Source organism: Rhipicephalus microplus, chromosome 7, assembly GCF_043290135.1.
Source record: "Rhipicephalus microplus isolate Deutch F79 chromosome 7, USDA_Rmic, whole genome shotgun sequence".
Classification (NCBI taxonomy): Eukaryota; Metazoa; Arthropoda; class Arachnida; order Ixodida; family Ixodidae; genus Rhipicephalus; species Rhipicephalus microplus.
Window position 1 is genome coordinate 2,537,342 of NC_134706.1, and position 22,275 is coordinate 2,559,616.

General features: G+C 46.9%; 1 protein-coding gene across 1 annotated transcript in view; it reads right to left on the reverse strand.

The window, feature by feature from the left end:
• Positions 1-15,609, reverse strand: part of LOC142767211 (uncharacterized) — a 37,352-nt gene extending 21,743 nt beyond the window's left edge. The window contains exons 1-8 of the mRNA XM_075868468.1: positions 15,298-15,609; positions 14,367-14,491; positions 11,543-11,655; positions 7,294-7,422; positions 5,418-5,517; positions 3,721-3,821; positions 2,167-2,313; positions 211-351 (exon numbers count right to left, since the gene is read on the reverse strand). Coding sequence (XP_075724583.1) covers positions 211-351; positions 2,167-2,313; positions 3,721-3,821; positions 5,418-5,517; positions 7,294-7,422; positions 11,543-11,655; positions 14,367-14,491; positions 15,298-15,401 — 960 coding nt within the window. The 5' untranslated portion in view covers positions 15,402-15,609. The remainder of the gene's footprint in view (positions 1-210; positions 352-2,166; positions 2,314-3,720; positions 3,822-5,417; positions 5,518-7,293; positions 7,423-11,542; positions 11,656-14,366; positions 14,492-15,297) is intronic.
• Positions 15,610-22,275: the final 6,666 nt, after the last annotated feature.

Genomic DNA, 22,275 nt, shown 5'->3' on the forward strand with positions numbered 1-22,275 from the left:
ACACGACATCTAATCATAGCGTCAATGACCACAATACCAATTTTAATATAATTTATGTGTAGGAATTAAACATCAGCTTGTCTTGAATACTAATCAGGGGCTAGTTATGCCAACCCTGCACATATCATTCCAGGCGTCCTTTAGTTGACTAAGCACTTGGTTTTGATCCACAGCAAACTCCAGTTGAATGTTTCAAATACAGCAACTTGCCTGCACTCTCGATCGAGGATTGGGGTTCCTCGCTGCGTCCGAGTCGAACCCTTCGACAACGAGCGTCTTTCGGTAGAACATGGCCTGTTCCCACTTCAGTGGAACCCACGTGGGCAGCGGGAAGAGCAAGTTCTGAAGAGTCTGTCCGCGCGCGGGAGAGCGGAACTTGATAAGCATCCACTTTATTTCCTGACGAATCTGTTTATCAGATGTCATAGAATCTGAAGGAATTTTCAGCCTAGTTTTGTGTCTTGGAGCAGTAACCTTAATCGCTAACTTGTGCACTTACTTTATGGGATACTCATCCTTTCTCACGCATTCTTTCACTCACTTAATCCGTTTTTATTGTGTAATACACTTGTAATGACCGCAGAGTGTATGGGTCGGTCGGCTGCTTAATGAATGACTGAATGAATCAATGAATGAATAAATCATTCGACCAATCTACTTTTACTACGCTTTAGATATGCAGCGACTCCACAGCCCTTTCATGGGTTGTTCAGGGGTCGGTTTTGAACAGAAGTGGTTGGTACTGATATACAAGGTAAATAAATACAAAGAAATATTATTTATTTTTATTTATTTATTTGTGAAATACTGCAGGCCAAAAAGGCCCAAGCAGGAGGGGCACAAACGCAAACACAATATCAGTACATGAGTGACACAGCTTCACTAAAATACATCTGTGTAAGAGGAGAGCGAGTAGAAGAAAAACATCATAACAAAGAAAGCACGCGATCAGTATATGAGTAACACAGCTTGACTAAAATACATCTGTGTAGGAGAAGAGCGAGTAGAAGAGAAACATAAAAAAAAAATCAAGCAATATTGGGAGGGGGGGGAGGGGGTCAAGATTCACAGAATTAAACATTGGGTTCATCAAGATCGAAGGTTTGGAGGAAATCAGAAGGCAAGTTATTCCATTCTGTTACAGTTCTCGGAAAAAAGGAAAACCTAAATAAATCTGTCCGCGCAAAATACGGAGTTAAGGATCGGACATGAGAATGACGAGTTTGCCTGGTCGAAACTGGGGTAACGTAATGTGATGGGTCTAGCCCAAGTTTATTGTTAATTAGTGAGTCCAAGAATTTTAGACGGAGAAGCTGGCGCCGCGATTGTAGCGTCTGGATTTCGTTATCTCGCATTAGTTCCGTAACTGATGTACCACGACCATACTTTGAGTAAATAAAACGCACTGCTCGTCTTTGAATCTTTTCGAGGGAATATATGTTAGACTTAGTATGCGGATCCCATACAATACAAGCGTATTCAAGCTTTGGACGTATTAAAGTGTTATAAGCTAATAGTTTCACTTGCGACGGGGCGTCTCTGAGTTTGTGCCTTAAAAGACACAGTTTACGGAAAGCCGATGACGAAACATCGGCAATGTGTGCATTCCAGGACAACTTATTCGTTATCGTTATACCTAGGTATTTGTATTGACTGACTTCTTTTAAGGGTTGGCTTTTGGAGGAATAGGAAAACTGAAGGGGATTTTTCTTGTTAGTAATTCGAAGGCAAACAGATTTATCGAAATTGAGCACCATGCCCCATTTGTTACACCACGAAAGAATATTGTTAAGGGCAGTGTCGAGAGCAACCTGGTCATCTGGCGATTGTACATCTGTGAAAATAATGCAGTCGTCTGCAAAAAGTCTTATTTTAACCGGATCAGTAATAGCATTAACAATATCATTGCAATAAATTATAAACAGCAGCGGACCTAGAACACTACCCTGCGGTAGTGTTCTAGGTCCGCTGCTATCGACAAACAAATATCGACAAACACAAACAATAGTGCTACAATATCTTAGTTAAAAATTCATGAAAATACTTTTTTTTCGTCATCTTGGTTACTTGTGTAAGTTATGTAGAGGAACACAGGAACACTTTCGTCACAAGAGCGATGAGAAAACAGGCCAGACTTGGATGCAACGACATTGCGCAATGGCTCACCAGGTTTACATCAGTCAATAAGACAATGGCGAACACGGGTATGAAGCTCACTAGAACGAGCGAGAACCACGTGATCACAGCGTAAATCCATACAGGGTACGTGCCATCTTCAGAGTGCTTCGACACAAGTTTGGCGAAAAACAGACTCTGCGAAACAAGAGAGAGCGGCAAATCAATGTCGCGTGAGACCAGAGCGATTCGCAGTGCAAACGGCAGACGGGCTTTCAAAAATTTATCCTAATTTGACGTGCAGACTGAGGCGCACCATGTGTGTCTTCTATGGAGGAAGCCTGAAGTTTCACGCGACAGTCGACGGCGGCGGTGACATCATCGTGACGTCATCCGACTTGGTGTCGCGTGATGACGTCTGTCGCGTGATGACGTCATTACAATGAGATCGTCGCTTTGTCAATACTGGCTCGATCCCGGAGACAATGCATATCCACGTGAGGTGTAATAACGAAAAAGTTTAGATTGTTTTCTATTTCGGAGGCCGCGTAAAACCACATAACCTGCAAAATGCTATGGGAGGGGGGGGGGGGGGGCAGAGCAGTGAATGCAGCTTAGAAAAATGCTTTTTTTCTTTAAGCCCGCTCGGGCAAACTCACTAGATATCGTGCTGTTGCAAAGCTTTACAAATAATGGTTTAACAACTATACACTCAACGTGAATGCCATGTCAGCGTACGTGGTCCAACAACCTTTCCACGTGTTCTGTGGTCGCAGCAGACCATCTAGAATGGTCATGACGCGATTGTCAGGTTAGTTCAATTGGACCACGTCTTTTGAATAATTAGTCCAGTCCCCGCATGATAACGCGCCAACATCTTCAGGCACATTTTGCTAGTTGACGCGTCTTTCTACAACAAGAATACTACAGCGCATTATAGACATACAACACGAAGAAGTTTTGCTTTAAACACTACCCGTCTCACCCATGCGCATCGTCAACGGTCGGCCATAAAATTTAGATGGTACACTACATTTATAAAGAGACAACTATATTGGCTCAGTCGAATTAGAAGCGCGACATTCCGCAACACTGCGCAAGTTGATATTTCTCGGAGAACCCATCTATCAGGGGCTGTCGTGAAGTGCGGAAGTGAATTTAGTAACGCAGGAAAGGACACAACGTGTGTGTACGCGCGTAAAAGCCGACACCAAAAGTCTAGAGACAGCTAGGTGTGAAAAATATTTTCATCATTTCCCAGAAAAGCAAGTCGACAAAATTTCCGAGCAATTTGCGACAGCATTTGGTCACAATATTTGAAGCTAGCAAGAGGCCGGAAATCTAAGGCTGCCTACCAAGTCATACCTAGCTTCCGACTCATGGCCTTTCTGTGACGATGACGCCGACATTTGCCGAACACCTGGCTACTGCGGTGATGGTTCTCATATTCAAACAAGGGAGATAGGCGGTGAAATTCAGACATACACAAAGGAAGATTGGCGGTGACAGGCACTGCGGAACGGGGAATAGAAAAAGGTGGGGGAAGGGCTGACAATCACTAAGAACAGAATGCTTACTGTTGGAGTCACCTAACAGAGTACTTACGATTACTATCAGAGGTATGACGGATGCCAAGCAGACTTTCACGAAATCGCTGCAATCTCGACCACACATCATTCGACAAGCTATATCGAGTCGGCGTACACCTGCAACATAGAAACAGAGATATTGTGACTACGGCATGAAACGTAAAATTGCACGTTTGTCTTGTCAGTTTCGAAACACAACTTAACCAATATACTGTTGTTTATATGGGAAACAAAAAAAAATGCTCAATTTCGAAGAAATTCCCATGCTGAATTCTTCTCTATGTAGGAAGTTGCTCAAAAATATCAATTTCCTAAAATTCTGTACGAGGTACCTACTTACTCCGATGCTCTTCCATGAACATCGATCAAATAAGCTTGAAATATTGTTATGATTGAATGAACATTGTGTATGAAAATTATAGGTAAACGTCATTCGATTGGTCAAGGCTCTGTCCATAGGGCCGGATCCAGCCGAATCTCAAGGAGAAGTAAAGCAGAGTAGCCTGAGCTGTTAACAGGAACATTTATTTGTATCTACATAGTGAAGGTACATGATGGCGGTAGCATCATGGAAGCTCTCGATGGAACCTTTATTTGAGCTCCTGGGAGCCTTTGGAACTTGTCTAGAGCGTCGCTCGCGTTTTAAGCCCTGGTCCTCTCAAGATTCTCTGCAGGGGAAAACAATTACGACCAGGACAGTCCCGCGATATTATCGTCTTCATCTCCGCCCCATAATGAAGAGTCAAACACTGCGCCTCCGCCCCAACCCAGGAAAGAGGGAAGAGGCGCGCCCAGTTCATTGCACGGTGAGGAAGAAACACAACACCGGACACAATGCGACAATACGCACAACACAGCACAGTGCAATAACGCTGTATCTCACGTGCAGATCAACTGTATAGTCAAGCGGCTCATCGGTAGCAGCTGCGGTGCCGGGCCGGCCATGGCTTGAGGGAAACGAATACATGAAGTCACCAAAGAATGTGGGAAACGTACCCAAAGACGGATCCTTCATATAATTGTTCGGCGCGTCTCATAGCACGTCCAACAAACCAAGTAGCCTCAACTGCTATTCCTAGACCGTCAGTTGCTCGAATCTGTCCAAAGGGTTTTTGACGAGAGAGCCTATTGCGCTGGCAAATTCGAAGCACGACTTTTGTGTTGTCGCAGCTTTTGTTGCACATTTGAGAGCGCTGACCCGGACCAAATCAGGGTATAGGCTCAGCCGCAATCTTCTCCCTCGTCCAAGTGGCGCGAAGCCGGGGAGGCCGATCATAGCAGTACCCTTCAACGGTCTGCTGCGTTATTTCAATTTAATGATATTACCGTACATCGAAATGACGATGCCCCTGCCTCCTAGTTTTGGGGACAAAATAAGTTGAGGCCGGCTTTGGATATCTTTACTGCTTAGGTTTTAACGCCTCGATGCCATCATATATATGAAAATCCAGTTTATCGCATCATTCCCGCTTCGGAATGCATGATTTACGACCGAAAACAAGGGGATCAATGTCAAGGCTAGCGAGTTTCTTTCGCCAGTCCGAATGGCACATTTTCTCAAGAGAATCGGTAACTAGTTCATGGCGCACTCCGAGCTTCCCGTGTCGCAATTTGGATGTGTCGCATTTAGGTGAATCCTTCTGCATTGTATAGCCATCTGTATAACCGCCATAGTCTTTCACAGACGTTTGAAATGGTAGTACAGCCACCTACCATAGAATTGTAGCAGCACGATGGACTCCAGAAAGAGCAGCAAGAAGCGCAACTTCTGATCGTGATTGTGGACGATAATTGCGGCCATGTTGGCACCACCCTGAAAGACAATTTACCGCTATTGCAGCATCAACACTGGATAATACATTGCTCGTAAGCAGCATTTGATACTGAATAAAAAGTCACAGCTTTGCCCCAAAGGCGATGCAATGAACGCGATAGCAACAAATTGGAAGGTAACGCACAGAATGGCAAGTAGATCGAAACGTGCCCCACGTTTCTCACGCACAAATGACGCACAACACGTACTCACAGGTATAACCGAGAGCGAATCAGTGTCTCAGTTGTGACTTCTATGTGTCTGAAAAGCACGACCTTTTTCGCAAACGGAGGCTGTGCAATGATTGCAGTGACATTTGTGCGCCCCGTAACTACAACAGAGTCATTACAGTGCAAGCCCAACGCCACCCAAGACGTAGGATCCTCCCCACCGGGAGATAAGGGCACGCGAGAGATCGTCCACTCCCCTCCTCTCCACGGGCCAAAGTACGAGTGAGAGATGAGAGCGCGCTCCAGCGCGTCATGACGATGTGGCGGCGCGCGCTCATTGCAACATTTGCTGACAATGCTGAAAACACGATATTTGCCCCTGAGATGCCCATCAACAGCGGTAAGTGGTAGATATAAATAGCTTGCCGTTTCAACCTTGAAGGAGGTACTCCTCGGTGGCTCAGTGGTTAACGCCTCGCATTCACGACTCAAAGGTCCCATGCTCGATTCCGAACGCCGGAGTTGGTATTTTTCTTTCTTGCGTTTACATATATATAGATAAGTATACATATATGATGAGTGACGGCGACGTTGACGCCGGCGGCAAAATCCAGCGGAGAGTGAATATAATTGCGCAATAAAAATAGATGGGGAAATGGGTTGAAGTGCAAGATGCTAAGCAATGAATGCGACATCAACTGATCGGAACGTTATGCGAAGTGAGGCTAACTCCTTTAGGACCAAATCTCGCGTAACTCTACAAAACAGCTGACGTAGATGAATTCGGTCTTCAAGCAGCAAAGTGGTTTTAGTGCTGTCTCAGCGCTAAGTACGCGTGCAAGGTTAGGAGGCGCGTACTGATTTCACTCGTGATAGCGCGTCGATCCTTTGAACAAGTATTAATCACTGCTGATGCTCGAGTGACGTGCAGCGACTCTGCTAATTTGTCGCGATAATGTCTATTGTGGTGAGGCTAGTCTGCAGACGCTGGGCGACGATATCAAAGTAAACTTATTCTACACATGTTGTCTGGCGCCATTGTTTGGATAGCACTGAATGCCAAAGGAAAGACAAGCCTCGCAATCGTGTCAGCGTATCCGACAGCATACATTGTGAGCGCTGTGCGTGTCTTATTGTGTGGTGTGTTCGCGCTCAAATTAATTTTTTGAAATACGTTGACAAGCCTGCCTCGAAGCCAAGCTGAAGTGGTCATAGGTAAAAGAAAAACAAAATATTACCTCTTGTTGATGAAGCCAGTGCTCACCAACCGTTCTTCAGTGCTTCTTAGTTTGAAAGACGTTTATTAATATCGCAATAATATTAAGTGCTGCGGTCTTACATCCTAGAACAGCGGTATACGATTACGAGGGACGCCGTTATGGAGGGCTCCGGACATTCCGACCTCCTCCTGTGGCCCTTCAATGTGCACCTTAATTTAACTAGACGGGCTTTCGGCATGTTCCCTTCATCGAAATTCCGCCGCCACAGCCGGGATTCGATCCCACTACTTTCGCCATTCCTAGAGCAACAGGTAACTATATTTGAGAGTCTCAAATGGATGGCACAGCGCTGTTCCCTGCAGAAAGGCCTTGGCAAGAAGACTCACCGGGCTGCAGACGGCCACGCTGGTCATCATAACTGTTACGCACACGAAGAAATGAATCAGCGTTCGGTTCAACATAGTGTACGGCTGGGCCTGGCTCAGTACCTCGATCACGATGTCGGGCACGACGAACTGCAAAAAGGCAACAGTAATACGGCTTGGGTAAAAGAAAAACAAAAAAAACATTGGTTGCAAAGATCCTGGAGTCATGAATAATAATAATAATAATAATAATAATAATAATAATAATAATAATAATAATAATAATAATAATAATAATAATAATAATAATAATAATAATAATAATAATATTAATAATATATGCGGGGCTTTTTCTCCGAAAATCCTGATATGATTGCGTGGAGGGCTCCAGAAATTCGGACCTTCTGGCGTTCTTTAGCGCGCAGATCGAGGTCAACGCAGTTGTCCGGACCGGCACACGGCGGCACCATGTACACCGATAACAAGGAGATAACCGACGCTCGAGCATTTCCCTTAATAAGCACCCAGCATGCCGTCATTCCTTTCAAACCTGGTGTAATCGGTAAGCGTCGCCAGCTCATACCAGAGGGCGCTGCTCGAGTGCTCTCGAAGAGTGTGCTGACGTCTGTACACTGATGTCGCGCGGTACGAGGGCTTCTGGCATTGCGCCTTCAGCAAAAAGTGGCCGCACCCGCGACTTGCGGGTCGACAGCAGAGTGCCATAACGACGACCACTGAATGAATGTAAAAAAAAACAAACCCGTGTGCTTTTTCATCCAGCGGCCGTGCTATAACCGTGAATTATGCCACCATGGCACAGAGAAGATAGAAGTGCGATACATTTTAATTAATAATTGCTTGAGTAGAAACCATTAGTCACCTTAGCTGCAATACGCCTAAATTACGAACCGCATCATAGCTTGAGAAATAAGCTAACACTTGCGCATCCATCATTTTTTTTTGAGTTGCGAGGGAATACTGAGCGTTCATTATCGCATCCGTAAGTGCCATGCTGAACGCAACGTATTTCATCGATAGCCCATATTTCGTGAAAAATAAGAGCGATTAGTCTCATGTCATGTTCACTGCTGTATCATATATAGATAAGCCCCGCCGCGGTGGTTGAGTGGCTAAAGTACTCGGCTGCTGACCCGCAGGTCACGGGATCGAATCTCGGCTGCGGCGGCTGCATTTTAGGTGGAAGCGAAAATGCTGTAGGCCCGTATGCTCAGATTTGGGAGCACGTTAAAGAGACCTAGGCGATTGAAATTTCCAGAGCCATTCACTACGTCGTCTCTCATAATCATAGAATGGTTTTGGGACGTTACACACCACATATCAAATCAAATCATCACTTTGTTAAGACTACGCCCACTTCGCGAACATTGCAGATTATTCCGGAACCTACATCGCCGCTAACGATAACGCTATAGATTATTCGATGGCACGTGAATAAATTCCGACGCGCCTTCCCGCTTGCCAGTTGATCGACGGCCGACGCTCTGTTCGCCGCTATCAGTGCATGCCAGTGGGCATCGCTGTAATCTGACCTTCAGTTTACGGGTCACAACTTCGGCCAAATTAACCATTTGATGATGATATGTGGGGTTTAACGTCCCAAAGTCGCCATATGACTATGAAAGACGCCGTAGTGGAGGGCTCCGGAAATTTCGACCACCTGGGGTTCTTTAACGTGCACCCAAATCTGAGCACACGGGCCTACAACATTTCCGTTTCCATCGGAAATGCAGCCGCCGCAGCCGGGATCCGAACCCGCGACCTCCTGCTCAACAGCCACGTACCTTAGCCACTAGACCACCGCGGCGGGGCCAAATAAACACTTTCATTTCTTAATTACAGTCTGTTTCCCTCGTCCACGTCACGACTCTGTTACAATATCCTTGCACGCGCCTGAGCCGCGGGCGATATACAGCTGCCGCTATAAAAACGAGTTAAAAAAGAAACCAAGGCGGCAATAAAAGTTTTGATGGTGTCGTGAAATTACACACGGTTATCAGGGACAAATGGCAGCACAAGCTCGATCCTAGTGGGTATTGTATAACATGTAGAAGACCAAGCGAGTTGCCAAAACAACCAAAACGACATTCGTAGCAGTGAACAAGCTGCGTGATCAATGGCATGCATATCATTCGAAACGAGACATGCGCTGTAGAAAACAGATTTGGTAAGAGTGGGCATAAAATACTTTATCAATATGCTATCAAAAGAGCAGTAAAAAAATCACGGTGGCATTGAACTTACTATACGACGTTGTTCACATCAGATGAAAACTTCCGCAAAAGTGAAACTCTTATGAAACTGAGCACCGCGCATTGCAATAGTGCAAGGGACTGAACAGAGCAGACGTAATTTTAGTCTCTTCAAACTGATGTCCAAACAAATTTAAAGCCGCGCTGCAAAGTTGGCTACCAAGCAGTCGAAATCCGAACGTTATATACAAACGCACGCGAAATCGTGGTGGTGGTTTGCCGAGAGCTCCGAGAAGACATGACTAAAAAAACAAAAAAAAAATACACGACTGACACAGCAAATGGGCGTTTTACAGGTAACATACCAATAGAATTCGCGCCGTCACCTCACTTCTAATGTCATAGAAAGCCGGTTGTGCATCATCGACATACACATAGCACTCGCTCAAAGACATCGTGGTTGACTTGCTTGGTCCCGCAAAGGTTGTCTTTTTAAACCTTCGGAGCAAGTCACAGGTGACGCTGCACGAGCAGAGCGACCATACAACAGCGCGCTGAGGAAGCGCAGGCAGAAGGCGGGAGAGGGGTACCGAGCGACCGGCTTTTGCTACAAAGGCGGCGAAACGTGCGTGGCGCAGCGCCCCCTGGCCAAGGTTGGTAGGCCTGTAACGGTAAAGTACATAGCGGAACGCCTCTATCTTGGAGGCCTTCATTCTGGCAATGCCGCTTCTACCGGTATATAGTCTCGGGCTCTATAAAAACAGTAGAGGGCAGCTCAGGAAATACTGCATCACCACAGGGACAAGGCACGGTTTCGAGGCGAATGACCAATAGACAAGCTCAGGGGTGCGCAATGCTCGAAGCGAGTTAGCATCCGTGCCCATGAGCAAGATTTCGTCACTGCGCATACAAAGAGCACGGCCACGCGATCTGCAAAAAAAGAAGCGCAGGATTTTTTATTTTTTTTTCGAAATGGAAGACCTCCGTGGCGCGTAGCGCTGCGATGTTCACAAAATATGGGGTCTGCTGTGGGAACTAGCGTGTTTATTTGGTGGGTGTTGAAAGAAAAGACGGATCCTGTTTATACTGGCCGTTTAAGAAAAGCATATAAACACCAAAGTATGAAAAAAAGCAGCCCAACTGTAGGACAACTGCGTTTGGGTTTCAGAAACAATTGATAAATAACGCGACGCGAAAGATATCTTGTGCGCCATCTCCGTTAATGCCAAGCTAAACTGAATGCTTTTAGTCAGCACACCATATTTCGCAACGCATAAAGAGACAACGAAAGATATTTCTGTATGGCAGATACAATAATAATAGAAGTATGTGCAGTGATAAAGGGCGACGCAAGCGCACGTGTATCAGCCCTTATCATGACAGCGCGCTTCCTTCTGGTGACACTTTTCCCTTTCTTACGGCTCCGGCCGCCCGGCCACCGCTCTTTGGGAGACCGATATACTAGAGACACATGTTAGGCTACCGATTTTATAGCGCGGTTGTCAATCCCAAACCACGATATGAATATGAGGCACCACGCCCATAATCAAGCGCACGCAGTGGGGGCAAGGGCAAATTCTGTCCGACATGTTTTGCTCGGTCGCACTTGCCCTGTCGTTTCTTGAAGAGTAAGATTATGGCCACAAATTTTTTTGCAGATAATGGTGGCCGATAGACCCCTGACAATGCGGCATTCCAAACGCTGTTTATATTTGCTCCCATTTGGCCAAATTTCCAACGCACGCCAGGTGTGGCAACGACACTTTCCATTACCAATGGCAAGCACAGCTACGGACACGCCATGATACAATGTCACGGAAATATTTACAATCTGGCGTTCTATACTGCGCACAGATATCCCACAGTGCGTGCAGCTTTTCACCTTCATTGAAACACGATAGCTGCGGCCGGTTTTGAACACGTTAACTTCGGGTCAGCGATTGCGCACCACCATACCAGCGCGGTGGGGAATTCACCGGTCGTATAACATAAGGGAGAAACAAGCAAATTAACAGGTGCTGATGTACATGCGAAAACGAGCACCCTTGGAATGCACTCACAAACTTCGGAAGCATCGTGGACAGCAGCCAGAGGGCGTGAACCTGGCTCCACAGTTCCTGATACGGCACGGCACTCAGTGCTTGCGGCATAATGCCCGCCACTAGGCTCGACTCTGAAATAGGTTGAGATCAGCACGACCGAATAGCACGTTTAGTGCAATGAAAGCTCCATCACAATAGATAGCGTAAATAAAAAAAAAACGAATAAACTCGAGATGGAGACTGGCCCTATGGGCTCACAGCGTATACAGTCACTCGCTTGATTTTTTCGACTTGCACAACAAACTGTCTCTAAAGGTACCAAATTCAATTGTCGGCGTCGTTTATTGATTAATTAATTTATTCATCAATACTGTTAGCCGAATTTCGTCACAGGGTGGTTGCCTGACAAGATATACAGGATAGCAGCGCTGCCGCAGTCAAGAATAGAAGCATGAAATACACAGTGAAATGAACAATAAGAGTGAGAAGATGCATAGGCCAATATACGTCAACGTGTCGTCAATTTAGCCTCAGCCGTCAGATGAAAGAGGTGTTAATACAACCAGAAACATAAGTTTTAATTTGAAACGATTTACTAGCAAAAGTATCAAGTTGGGTTAGCCCGCTTTCAAGTTTACTCACTTTGCGTACTGTCATTAGAGTTCATATGGCAGTTATTTTTATTACCCTATTGTTCTGAGGAGAAACTGAGCACTTAGGTACATCTCTCCGTATTGGAATGGGTTCAGTTTTGTCTATAAGAGCAAGCAATGCGAGTCACTGCGAGCAGCTTTAGGTACCACTTAAGAAAGTTGTGGCAATAGGGGTATCTGCGGTAGTGACTTCCAAGAAGCGACAATGCGTTAGTTGTTCAGATAACCATCTCGTTACTATTGTTAAAGCAAGCTTAGATAGATGCGCATGCATTTAATTATTTATCACTGCTGCTGTGTTGACGCCCAGCTTGCACGTACGGCCTTCCTTGATGGTTGACCATCAAAGCCGGTATTCCTAGACACTCACCTGCAGGCTTCGCTTACTACTTCCTGTCTGCACTTCACTTCCGCTTACAGCCTAGTTAAGGAATACTTCTATCTGGTGCAAGTTGAATTCGGTCGGGAAATATTGTGAACAACAACATATACCATCACAGAAAGTTTTTGCAAAAGGCCCCCCATAAGGCCTCGTTTTCCAGATGTTTCAGTTAAGAAGTTCAAAACAGGCATGAGGCACCCTGGGTTTATCTGCTGTGCATGGAAAAGTGCACCATCTATAATCGCTTACAACCACAAAAACTGTCGGGCCTGAGCTGAACACACAGCACAGTCACAGGGAAAGCTCGATGAGTGGCCTTCTAGAGCCTTTTCTTTAAACACACTTTGGGTAACAGCTTTGGGTACAGGGTACCCACTACGCCACGAATCATAATTTTTGTGCAATAGGGAGGAGTTCACCATGCCATCCTTCGTCATTCTTCTGAGACACGTGGTACCCGCTACGCACTAGCAAGGAATTTGTGCAATATTTTGATGATGTTACTGACGATGATGAAGAATTACCTCTGAAGCTTTGTAATGGGTTGGAGCAGCCCCGCCGCGGTGGTCTAGTGGCTAAGGTACTCGGCTTCTGAACCGTAGGTCGCAGGATTGAATCCTGGCTGCATTTCTGATGGAGGCAGAAATTTTGTAGGCCCATTTGCTCAGATTTGGGTGCACGTTAAAGAACCCCAGGTGGTCGAAATTTCCGGAGTCCTCCACTACGGCGTATCTCATAATCATATGGTGGTTTTGGGACGTTAAACACCACATATCAATCAATCAAATCAATGGGTTGGAGCATTTGACGACCCACTCTTACGCAATTCAAATTGTGTGACGCCTGGTTGTTCCTTTGCTGTTCTAAAAGCACCAGCATGTCTCTGTGGTAAAATGCTGGACTGGCACGCAGCGGACCTAGGTTGGAAACCCAAAGTATCTCTGGTGTTCTTTATTTACTTAACGTGGTTGCTTGGGCGAGATGGTACGACGTGATTCACATGAAAAACAGCGCCAATAACGAGGGACAAAAAAAGGAGACAGACAGTGCCGCTGTCTGTCTCCTTCTTTTCATGTCCCTCGTTATTAGCGCTGTTATTTACTGAGCTTTTTTTTTTATTTCGTGCGAAGGTGGTCACAACACCGGCGGCGGAGCACGTGACCCTTGTTTTGAACGCATAACAGCTTTTAATGCAACTGATGTATTGATGGATTGATATGTGGGGTTTAACGTCCCAATATCACCATATGATTATGAGAGACGCCGTAGTGGAGGGCTCCGAAAATTTCGACCACCTGGGGTTCTTTAACGTGCACCCAAATCTGAGCACACGGGCCTACAACATTTCCACCTCCATCGGAAATGCAGCCGCCGCAGCCGGGATTCGAGCCCGCGACCTGCGGGTCAGCAGCCGAGTATCTTAGCCACTAGACCACCGCGGCGGGGCGAAGAAACGCATGTATGCTCTACCGAAAGTCGTTGGTGTCTCAAAGACTGAGCTTACGAAGATGCATTGTCCATTCACCTTTGCTCATTTACGTGACGCCAAGAACATTTTGCTCATTTTAGATAGCTGAATTTCGCGAGCATATTTGTCGCTAGTTGGCGGTTGAAAACTCAAATTTCCCACCAAATTTATGCGAATATTCCGAACCCTTTGCTGAGGCAAACGGAATACTTTAAGTAAGGACGATGTACTTTTAATTCCTCATATCTGGCCTTACCCGACTCTATCCCGCCTAGACGCGCCGCAGGCGGCGCTTGCATTTATTCAGAGGTTGTAACCAACATCTCGGACGAAACGCACCTATGCCGACGAGCGTGCGAACATCAGTTCCGATGGCGGAGGCCAGGTGGCCGAGGAACATGAACGTGATGGCCGTGCGGAGTAGCTCGGAGGCCGTGTCGGCGACCAGCACGATGTACACGTCCCTGCATCGAGAGGCATGCTTCACGACTCATTATTAATAATTATTGCCGTTTCTAATCAACGTCATGACAGTTGTATTTTTAGGTTATTCAAGGAAAACGAAATTAAGCCCCACCCCAGTTTTCTTCAATACATCATTTCCACATAATCGAAACTTTTTACCTGGTGGGGTCATGTATAATGACAACAAAACGTCTTATAAAAATCATCCTCTTGTTTATCTGTAGTGATAAATGAAACATACGATTTCATAACTGTCCACTTACTACAATGAAAAGAGCAAAACTCAACAGTTGACGTTTGCTACGGGAACATCGACGTACGCAAAATTTACAATGTCGCGTTATGGATATTTTTAAAATATTCATGTACGATGTGTTCAATAAACGCTTTTGCAATCGCAATATTCTGTGATGACGTCAGAAACAACCTAGTAATATTAGTGTTTGTTGGTACATATTCGCGAAAGGAGCGCAGGTTGTGGCGCGCATTAAAAGGAAGAGTGCCGACTGTCAAGGAGTTAGTAAGTCATGGGCTGCGTGTACAAGTGCCCCCTTCTTTGAAGAAGAATATAACATTGTTAACGGCAATCAGTACGAAAACGAATTTCACTTCCTCGTGAAACCACCGATCTGTCACCGATACAACTTTCTTTTTTATATAAAACACTTCTGCAAGCTCGCGTCCACCTTCATCACAAGTCTAAATCGGCGCCTTCCGGGTCAGAAAAGCCACGACAACGACAACTTTCGGCATCACTTCAGGGTGTCGTTCTCCCATCGAGTGGCTCTGTAAGTAGCTGTCTCACCTATGGTAATCGTTCTTGAAGTTGTTGAACCGAACGATGCCCAGGTAAATGGAGCCGGTGACGCCGACGCTCTCCAGAGATGCGTACAGTGCGTTGCACCACATCTGCGGGCGATTTGGTTTATACAGCACTTCATCAGTGCATAAATTTTTAAACACACCTGTCGGCTGTCTCTATGCAATGAACTTAAGTTCACTTGTAACGATTTCCTTGTTTTGCTTACGAGACGCACTAGCACTCCTAAATTGAAAGCAGACTATAATATGTAGGAAAGGTCGAGGCTATGGGAAAGCAATAAATGTAGATTGCAGTGAAGATTATTCCATGTCATATCAATAAGCATGAACCGATGTAGTAAGAATCTTAATACGCAACCTGAGAAAACAAATTTGATTTCACCCAAAGTCTAAAACAATGAATGCAGCAGCAGCAAATTGTAATAGTATACGAAGTGTGGCTGGCAGCTAACTCTTTTGAATCCTATCTCACGCAACTTTCAAAACGCTGGTGTAAGGGAATGCGGCTGCTGCAGGGACACTTCTCGCGTGGCACTTATAATGGTTCCCGAGCCTCCCGTGATGCCTGCCGAGATCCCCCCCCCCCCTTTCGCGTCTATTCATGCTCGTTAAAGATGCGTGGGACATTTCCTCTCTGCTTGAGCATTCGATGGCCGGTACAGCATGCAGCCGTCGGTTGCTTTCTGCAAGCGATGGAGATCAATAATCTGGTTCGTTTGATCTCTGCTTTCAGCCAGGACGTACGATGCGATGGGGGATCTTATCAACTTGAACTCTGAAGGGGACACGATGGTCACGGTGACGGCGAAAACCGCCGAGGCAGCCCATATAATTGCTATCACAATAGAAGAACAGAGCCCCGCCGCTACTCTGGAGAGGGAAGCCTCCATACCAGCGGCTACGGCTCACCGTTCTGCGGCGGCGGCTTCAAGTCGTTCCACGCACGATGACGCACCTGTTGTCTCTTCTCTGTGCGTTGATACTCCTTCGTTTCCCGTAGTTCTTCCTTCGAGCGAGCAACACACATCTATTACAGAGTGAGTACAAAGTATAACTGCTGGTAACAGCGCTGCCACAGTGTCAATGTCACGAGGCAAAAGGGCACAACGATTGGTCGGAATGGCCATCGCGGAGTATCGCTATACTTGTGAAAGCGGCATCAGCGATGGCAAGGGGGGGCCCATAAGTTTTTAGATGCATTTTATGAGCGAGCTAGAGTCGGTGGCGTCCGCGCTCCACTGTGCAAGCGCGTCCTCTCCTCCTGTTCTATGCTGGCCCCTCTCTCGCCTCGCAGCACCGACGCAGGCAACGTCTGTTGGCCTACGCTCGCTCTCCCTCCCTCTCCTCTAGCCATTCTTTTACGTGGTGTTTACACCTACATAGCGCATGCGTGTCCCCTCCCCCTCTTTCTTCTCTTACACTCCTGCCTCGCTCGCCTCGCAACGCCGACGCAGGCAGCGTTTTCCTGTGGCAATGGAGGGAAGACTACAGAACGAAGGTGGGCGTGTACCACAACTGAAGAACTTAGTCCCAGGAATGCATCTGTGTTTTTCCCGACAATATAATAAAGGACAACATTAATATTATTAGATTCGAAGCAGCTCTTTGACTATACTCGGCGACAACTTTTCTTGGCACTGAAGGGAAAGCTACGGAGGCGGAGCTTCTGCACATGTAGCACTACGCGAACTAGCCCGTTTTGGCGCGCGTCTCTTAACGCTGTGCTAAGTGACGGGTGCGCACCATCAGCGTTTCATATAGACGCAGACGCCGCTTCGCGTTTGGGGTGCCCGTAAAAAGGCGGCACTTTCCTAGGCGTTCAAAAACGCGAAGCCACAACGGATAAATTAAAATAAATACGAATACTTTGCTGGTGTGAGCTGCGTCCTGTCCATGGTGTAAGATAGAAACACTTTAGGTGGGGACACTTCTCGGCTCTTCTATGGGACGCGATCGACCAGATAAAGTAACAGAGACGCGTGTCCGTCGGACCGCTGCCGGCAGCGCACCTATCGGCAAGCCGGCGCAACGTATAAATAGAAAAAGTTCACGCACCGTTGCTATAGCAACCAGTGAGGCTGGTGGCAACGCCAGCGTTCCAAAAGCGTCACGATTTTCACTCGCAAAAAAAACAAGTTATTTTGCCACTTCAGTCGCTAGCGTGCCTTTGGAGCATTTGATGAAGTAACAAGTGGCGTTTCATTATTCCCGTTTGCGAAATGAACTTGTGATGTGGTGAGCAGCCATGAATGAAATCTGCTGAAAGAAGACGTCAACGCAGTGTGTGAATATACGAAGAAAGTGCTTCGTTAGTGGTTGTCGGTTATGTTACCGTATACGTGCCAAGAAAATGTAATATTGTACAATGGTTCGTTCTGATCCCGAAAGCATGCACTCAAGCGGTTTGCAGGAAGGAACGTCCGCTCAGCACACGCAATGCAGTCTGCAGCAAACACTTCACAGATGAGATTATTCGTTGTGAATCTGCATGAATAATTGTTGCACGACCATTTGTTTTAGGTTTGTACAACACAATGGTACTTGCAGTAAATAGTGTTTCCTTTAGTTACAGGCGTAGTGAGTTTTTCCTTTTTTTTACTGTATTACGTTGTTCATTCACTGCTCTTTGTGAGCAAGTTTCCAGTAGCATTCCTAGAAAGGGCCGCTGATTGTTCAATACGAAAAAAAAATACTGTAATCTTCTTTCCATGCGCAGTAAGAAGGGATGGTGAAATCAGCGAGCAGATATTCGCAGAATCCCCCGTGAACTTGTCCCCCAGCGGGTAATCACACGGCCGTGAACTTTTCGCCAAGTTATCATTGGAGCCGCGAAAATAGAATTTGGCGCAACGCCGAACAGTATTCATGTAAAGCACGCCAGCTAATTTTCAAGGTATCTAAGTGGTTACTTCTTTTTTAGGAGCAGTCACGTGGTCTCATTCAAGTTCTGCTTTGCTCATCATCAAAAGCATGGGCGTGCCCCCAAGTTGTTCGCGCGCTTCGCAGATCCAGCTTGCCGATACGAGTGCTCCACCTACCATCAGCGAGTGCACGAAAACTAGCGCATCTAAATGAAGAACCGCTTGATACAAAATTTTGGAAAGCGTGTCAGTAATATGTGTATTTTTTACGCCCCACGCTGTATTAAATTCACAGGACGTGCGAGAACCACTTCCAATATCTGCATGCGTTCCATAGAGCGACATGTATATCGTGCTCTCCACATGACACGAGCACCCGTCATGCTTGCAGACAATAATCCACTTTCACTCTTTGGCACTAACAACGCTTCTGAGCCATTTAATTCAAATTTCCCGCGAAAGACCAGTTCCTGTAGCAACGCCTCCTTCTGTTTTCAAGTTGCGTCTACTCGCCCATAGGCACGCCGCTGGCAGCGGTCCCACGGACGCGCGTCGCTGTTACTTTATCTGGTCGATCGCGTCTCGTGAGTGTCCACACCTGAAGTGTTTGCGTCTTACACCGTGGTCCTGTCTCAAATAGCTCCACGTAGAAAATAAACGAGGAAGATTGATATTTAAATGGGCCCTGCAACACTCTTTGAGCATGGTCAAAAAATGTTGCCGATCGGTAGTAGAGGCTCCCGAAAACACGCGAGCCAAATGTTACAGCGCAGCACGTGGCCTGCAATTCACAATAAATTATCAAAGTCAGCTAAATATTGCTTTCTATTCTCTCAACAAATGACGGAATAAGTCCAAAAAGCACTCGTAGTAAGCCCATCTGTGAGCCATTGGTTTATTCGAACATGGTGCGCTTGGTTGTTACAGAGATCACCACGAGAGGCCACCACAGCCCCGTATTCGAAGAAAAAAAGAAAAAGAAGTGCTCAAGGTCACAAGGCACGCATGAAGTTTTTTGTTTGCCCCTGCCATCCCTCTCTGCTTAGCTTCCAGCGCTTTCGTCGGGACGAGAAAAGAGTAAATTCTATTGCAGCGTGTGACAAACCTTTGTAACTCCGCTTGTACTGGACTGATTCTTAAAATTCTCGCAGCGTTGAATTTGTGAGGCAACATGCTTTTCCAGTGAAATAATTCCATGGTTACTAAAAAAGTGTTTTGGGGCCCCATTAAAATTGAAAATACGGGCGCTACTTTTGAACTACTTTCACTGGTGGTAGGATGCACGCGATTTGGCTCTGTAGCTTTCCTTTCAGTGCCAAGAAAAGTAGTCGCCGAGTATAGCCTGTGTAACGCTGTCCCTCTGTACACCCCCACTGCGCATGCTCGCGTTTCATGCCAGCCCCGGAAGACAACCGCAAAACTGCCGCTCCCTCCCCCTCTCTAACCTCGCAAGGCCGAATTGGCCCAGGGGTCAGGACATTTCGCTACATCAGATCATTCTTGGAGGGCCGAACCGCAGAAATTTCAATAGGAGATATCAAATCGGACTCATTCGCGTTGGGAGGCAAAGGGACACCACAGGGTTCAGTTTTGTCACCGTTCCTGTTTACCATCGCCTTAATTAAAATACCGCCGAGGCTGGAGGAGATACCGGGACTCAAACACACATTTTATGCAGATAATATTACTCTGTGGGTAACCAGGGGTAGTGACGCGCATCTGGAAGAAACATTGCAACAGTCAGTTAATATTGTCGAAGAGTTGGCAGGGGAGGCGGGACTTTCATGCTCTCAGCCCAAGTCCGAGCTCTTTGTGGTTCGGGACAAACCCAGAGGGCTACATGCAAGACACTATATTCCGCCACCACCGTTAGAGGTAAAGGTGGGGGGTAGGCCAGTAGCTGAAGCTCAAACGATTAGAATTCTTGGCCTATATCTGCAAACTAACAGGAAGAATAGGGTGGCCCTTGAAAAACTTAAGACCACGGTCAATGCTACTGTCAGGCTAATCAGAAGAATCGCTAACCGTAAGAGCGGGGTTAAAGAAAAAGAACTCTGTAAGCTGGTACAAGCGTTTGTGCTCAGCAGGATTACTTACGCGACACCTTATATGAAGTTGGATGCCGCAGAAAAAGGTAAGGTCGAGGCTATGATCCGGCAAGCTTACAAGGCAGCGCTTGGGTTGCCTAACAACGCGCCTACAGAAAGGCTGTTAAAACTAGGGGTACACAACACCCTGGATGAATTATGGGAGGCGCATCTGGTGATGCAGCACGCTAGGCTTTCGACAACCAAAGCGGGCAGGATCATATTGGAAAGGATTGGCATTGGAGCAGAGGCTCCCACTGGGGACACTAAAATTCAGGGGCGGCGAGAGTTACATAAGGCCCTGTACATAAAACCTTTGCCCAAAAATATGCATCCGATTCACCATACGCAGCGCAGGCAGGCAAGAGCCAGAGCTTTACACGTTGAGTACGGCGAGTACAAAGCGGCAGTCTATACAGATGTTGCGGAATATAAGGACAAAGACGCTTTTGTGATTGTGGTGGTGGACAGGCGGGGGCGCTTGGTCGCCTCTGGATCGGTCAAAACCCGCTCCTCGGAAACTGCAGAGGAAGCGGCAATAGCGCTAGCTATAACTAATTCGCAGTCAGATTTGATTTTCAGTGATTCAAAGACAGCCATCCGAAATCTGGCGAGGGGCAGAATATCGGCGACCGCCGCACGATTTCTGCATGGGGCCACGGGACGAGAAATTAGAGAAATAGAAATTGTCTGGGTACCAGCACACTCTGGGAACCCTGGGAACGAGGCGGCTCACCTGAACGCTCGAGGTTTCGTCAGCCGGGTAGGTGAGCCGCCAGTTCCGGGGAGGTCCGCGAGAGATGGGCTGGTGTCCTTTCATGACATAACGAATCATTATAAACTAGAGCGGAGGTTTTATCCGCCCCCGCACAAGCGGTTGACTAAGGCGCAAGAATGCGTCTGGAGAAAACTCCAGACGCGGTCTTTTCCCAACCCTTACGTGTTGAACAATATGTACCCGGAGGAGATTAAGCCGCAATGCAAATGGTGTCAGGCTGTGGCAACATATGATCACGGAATGTAGCATAGTGCCGCCGCCGGTGGATATTATGCGTGATCCCTCTCTTGAGCACTGGCAGGCCATGTTGACCAGCTCATACCCAGTCGTCCAGTTAAGGGTCGTGGAGTGGGCCACACAGGTCGCCGCCAACCTTGGGTTGATGGCCATCTAACACGGAATCATCCTCAGTTGCTTTCTGACGAAATAAAGTTTTTCCATCCATCCATCCATCGCAAGGCCGACGCAGGCAGCGTCTGCTAAGTAAGAAAAATCACAGCATATCCACGGAGTGAATGACGAGTGGGGTGAAGCGTCCGTCTTTCTGTCTGTCTGTCTGCCCATGCGTCCGTCCGTCTGTCCATGCGTTCGTCCGTAAATCAGTCAGTCCATCCATCCGTCCTTATCTGGTTCTTAAAGGGAAAAGAAGAGAAAAGTGAGCCCCGCAACTGTCTGCATCAGGTGCGACACCTCAACAGTACCTCACAAGGGATGGGGGTGAGGAGGAATTAACAGGATGGGATTAAAAGATATCGGTCGGCACGAAATCTAGTGAGTGAGTGCCATCCATCCGTCCACCCATCCGTCCGTGCGTCCGTTCATGCTTTCGTCCATGCTTCTGTCCATGCTTCCAACCGTCAGTTGATCCGTGCATCCAGCTGTCCGTCCATCAGCCTGTCTGACACAGCTGGTTACGCGTGATAGAGTATACAAGGTTAGACTAAGAGGAGCTTCGCCCCTAAAACCGACTGCTGGCGCTGCGCAACCGTTCACTGGCCACCCTGTATGGGCTCTGGATCGCGCGTTCGAAATTCAGTCAAGGGCGTCTTGATTAGCGCCAGCGTCAACCTCACTGCCAGTGTAAGCATTAGCATGCACTCGCTGCCTCGCATCTGAACATGGTTCTCTTTAGCGGGAGATGGTGTAATTTCTTTTTTTTTCTAGCTTATATTTTTTCCTGTGGACCTAATCTACCAGAGCCTAGGAGAGTACAGCTCCGCTGTTAGAAGGCACTT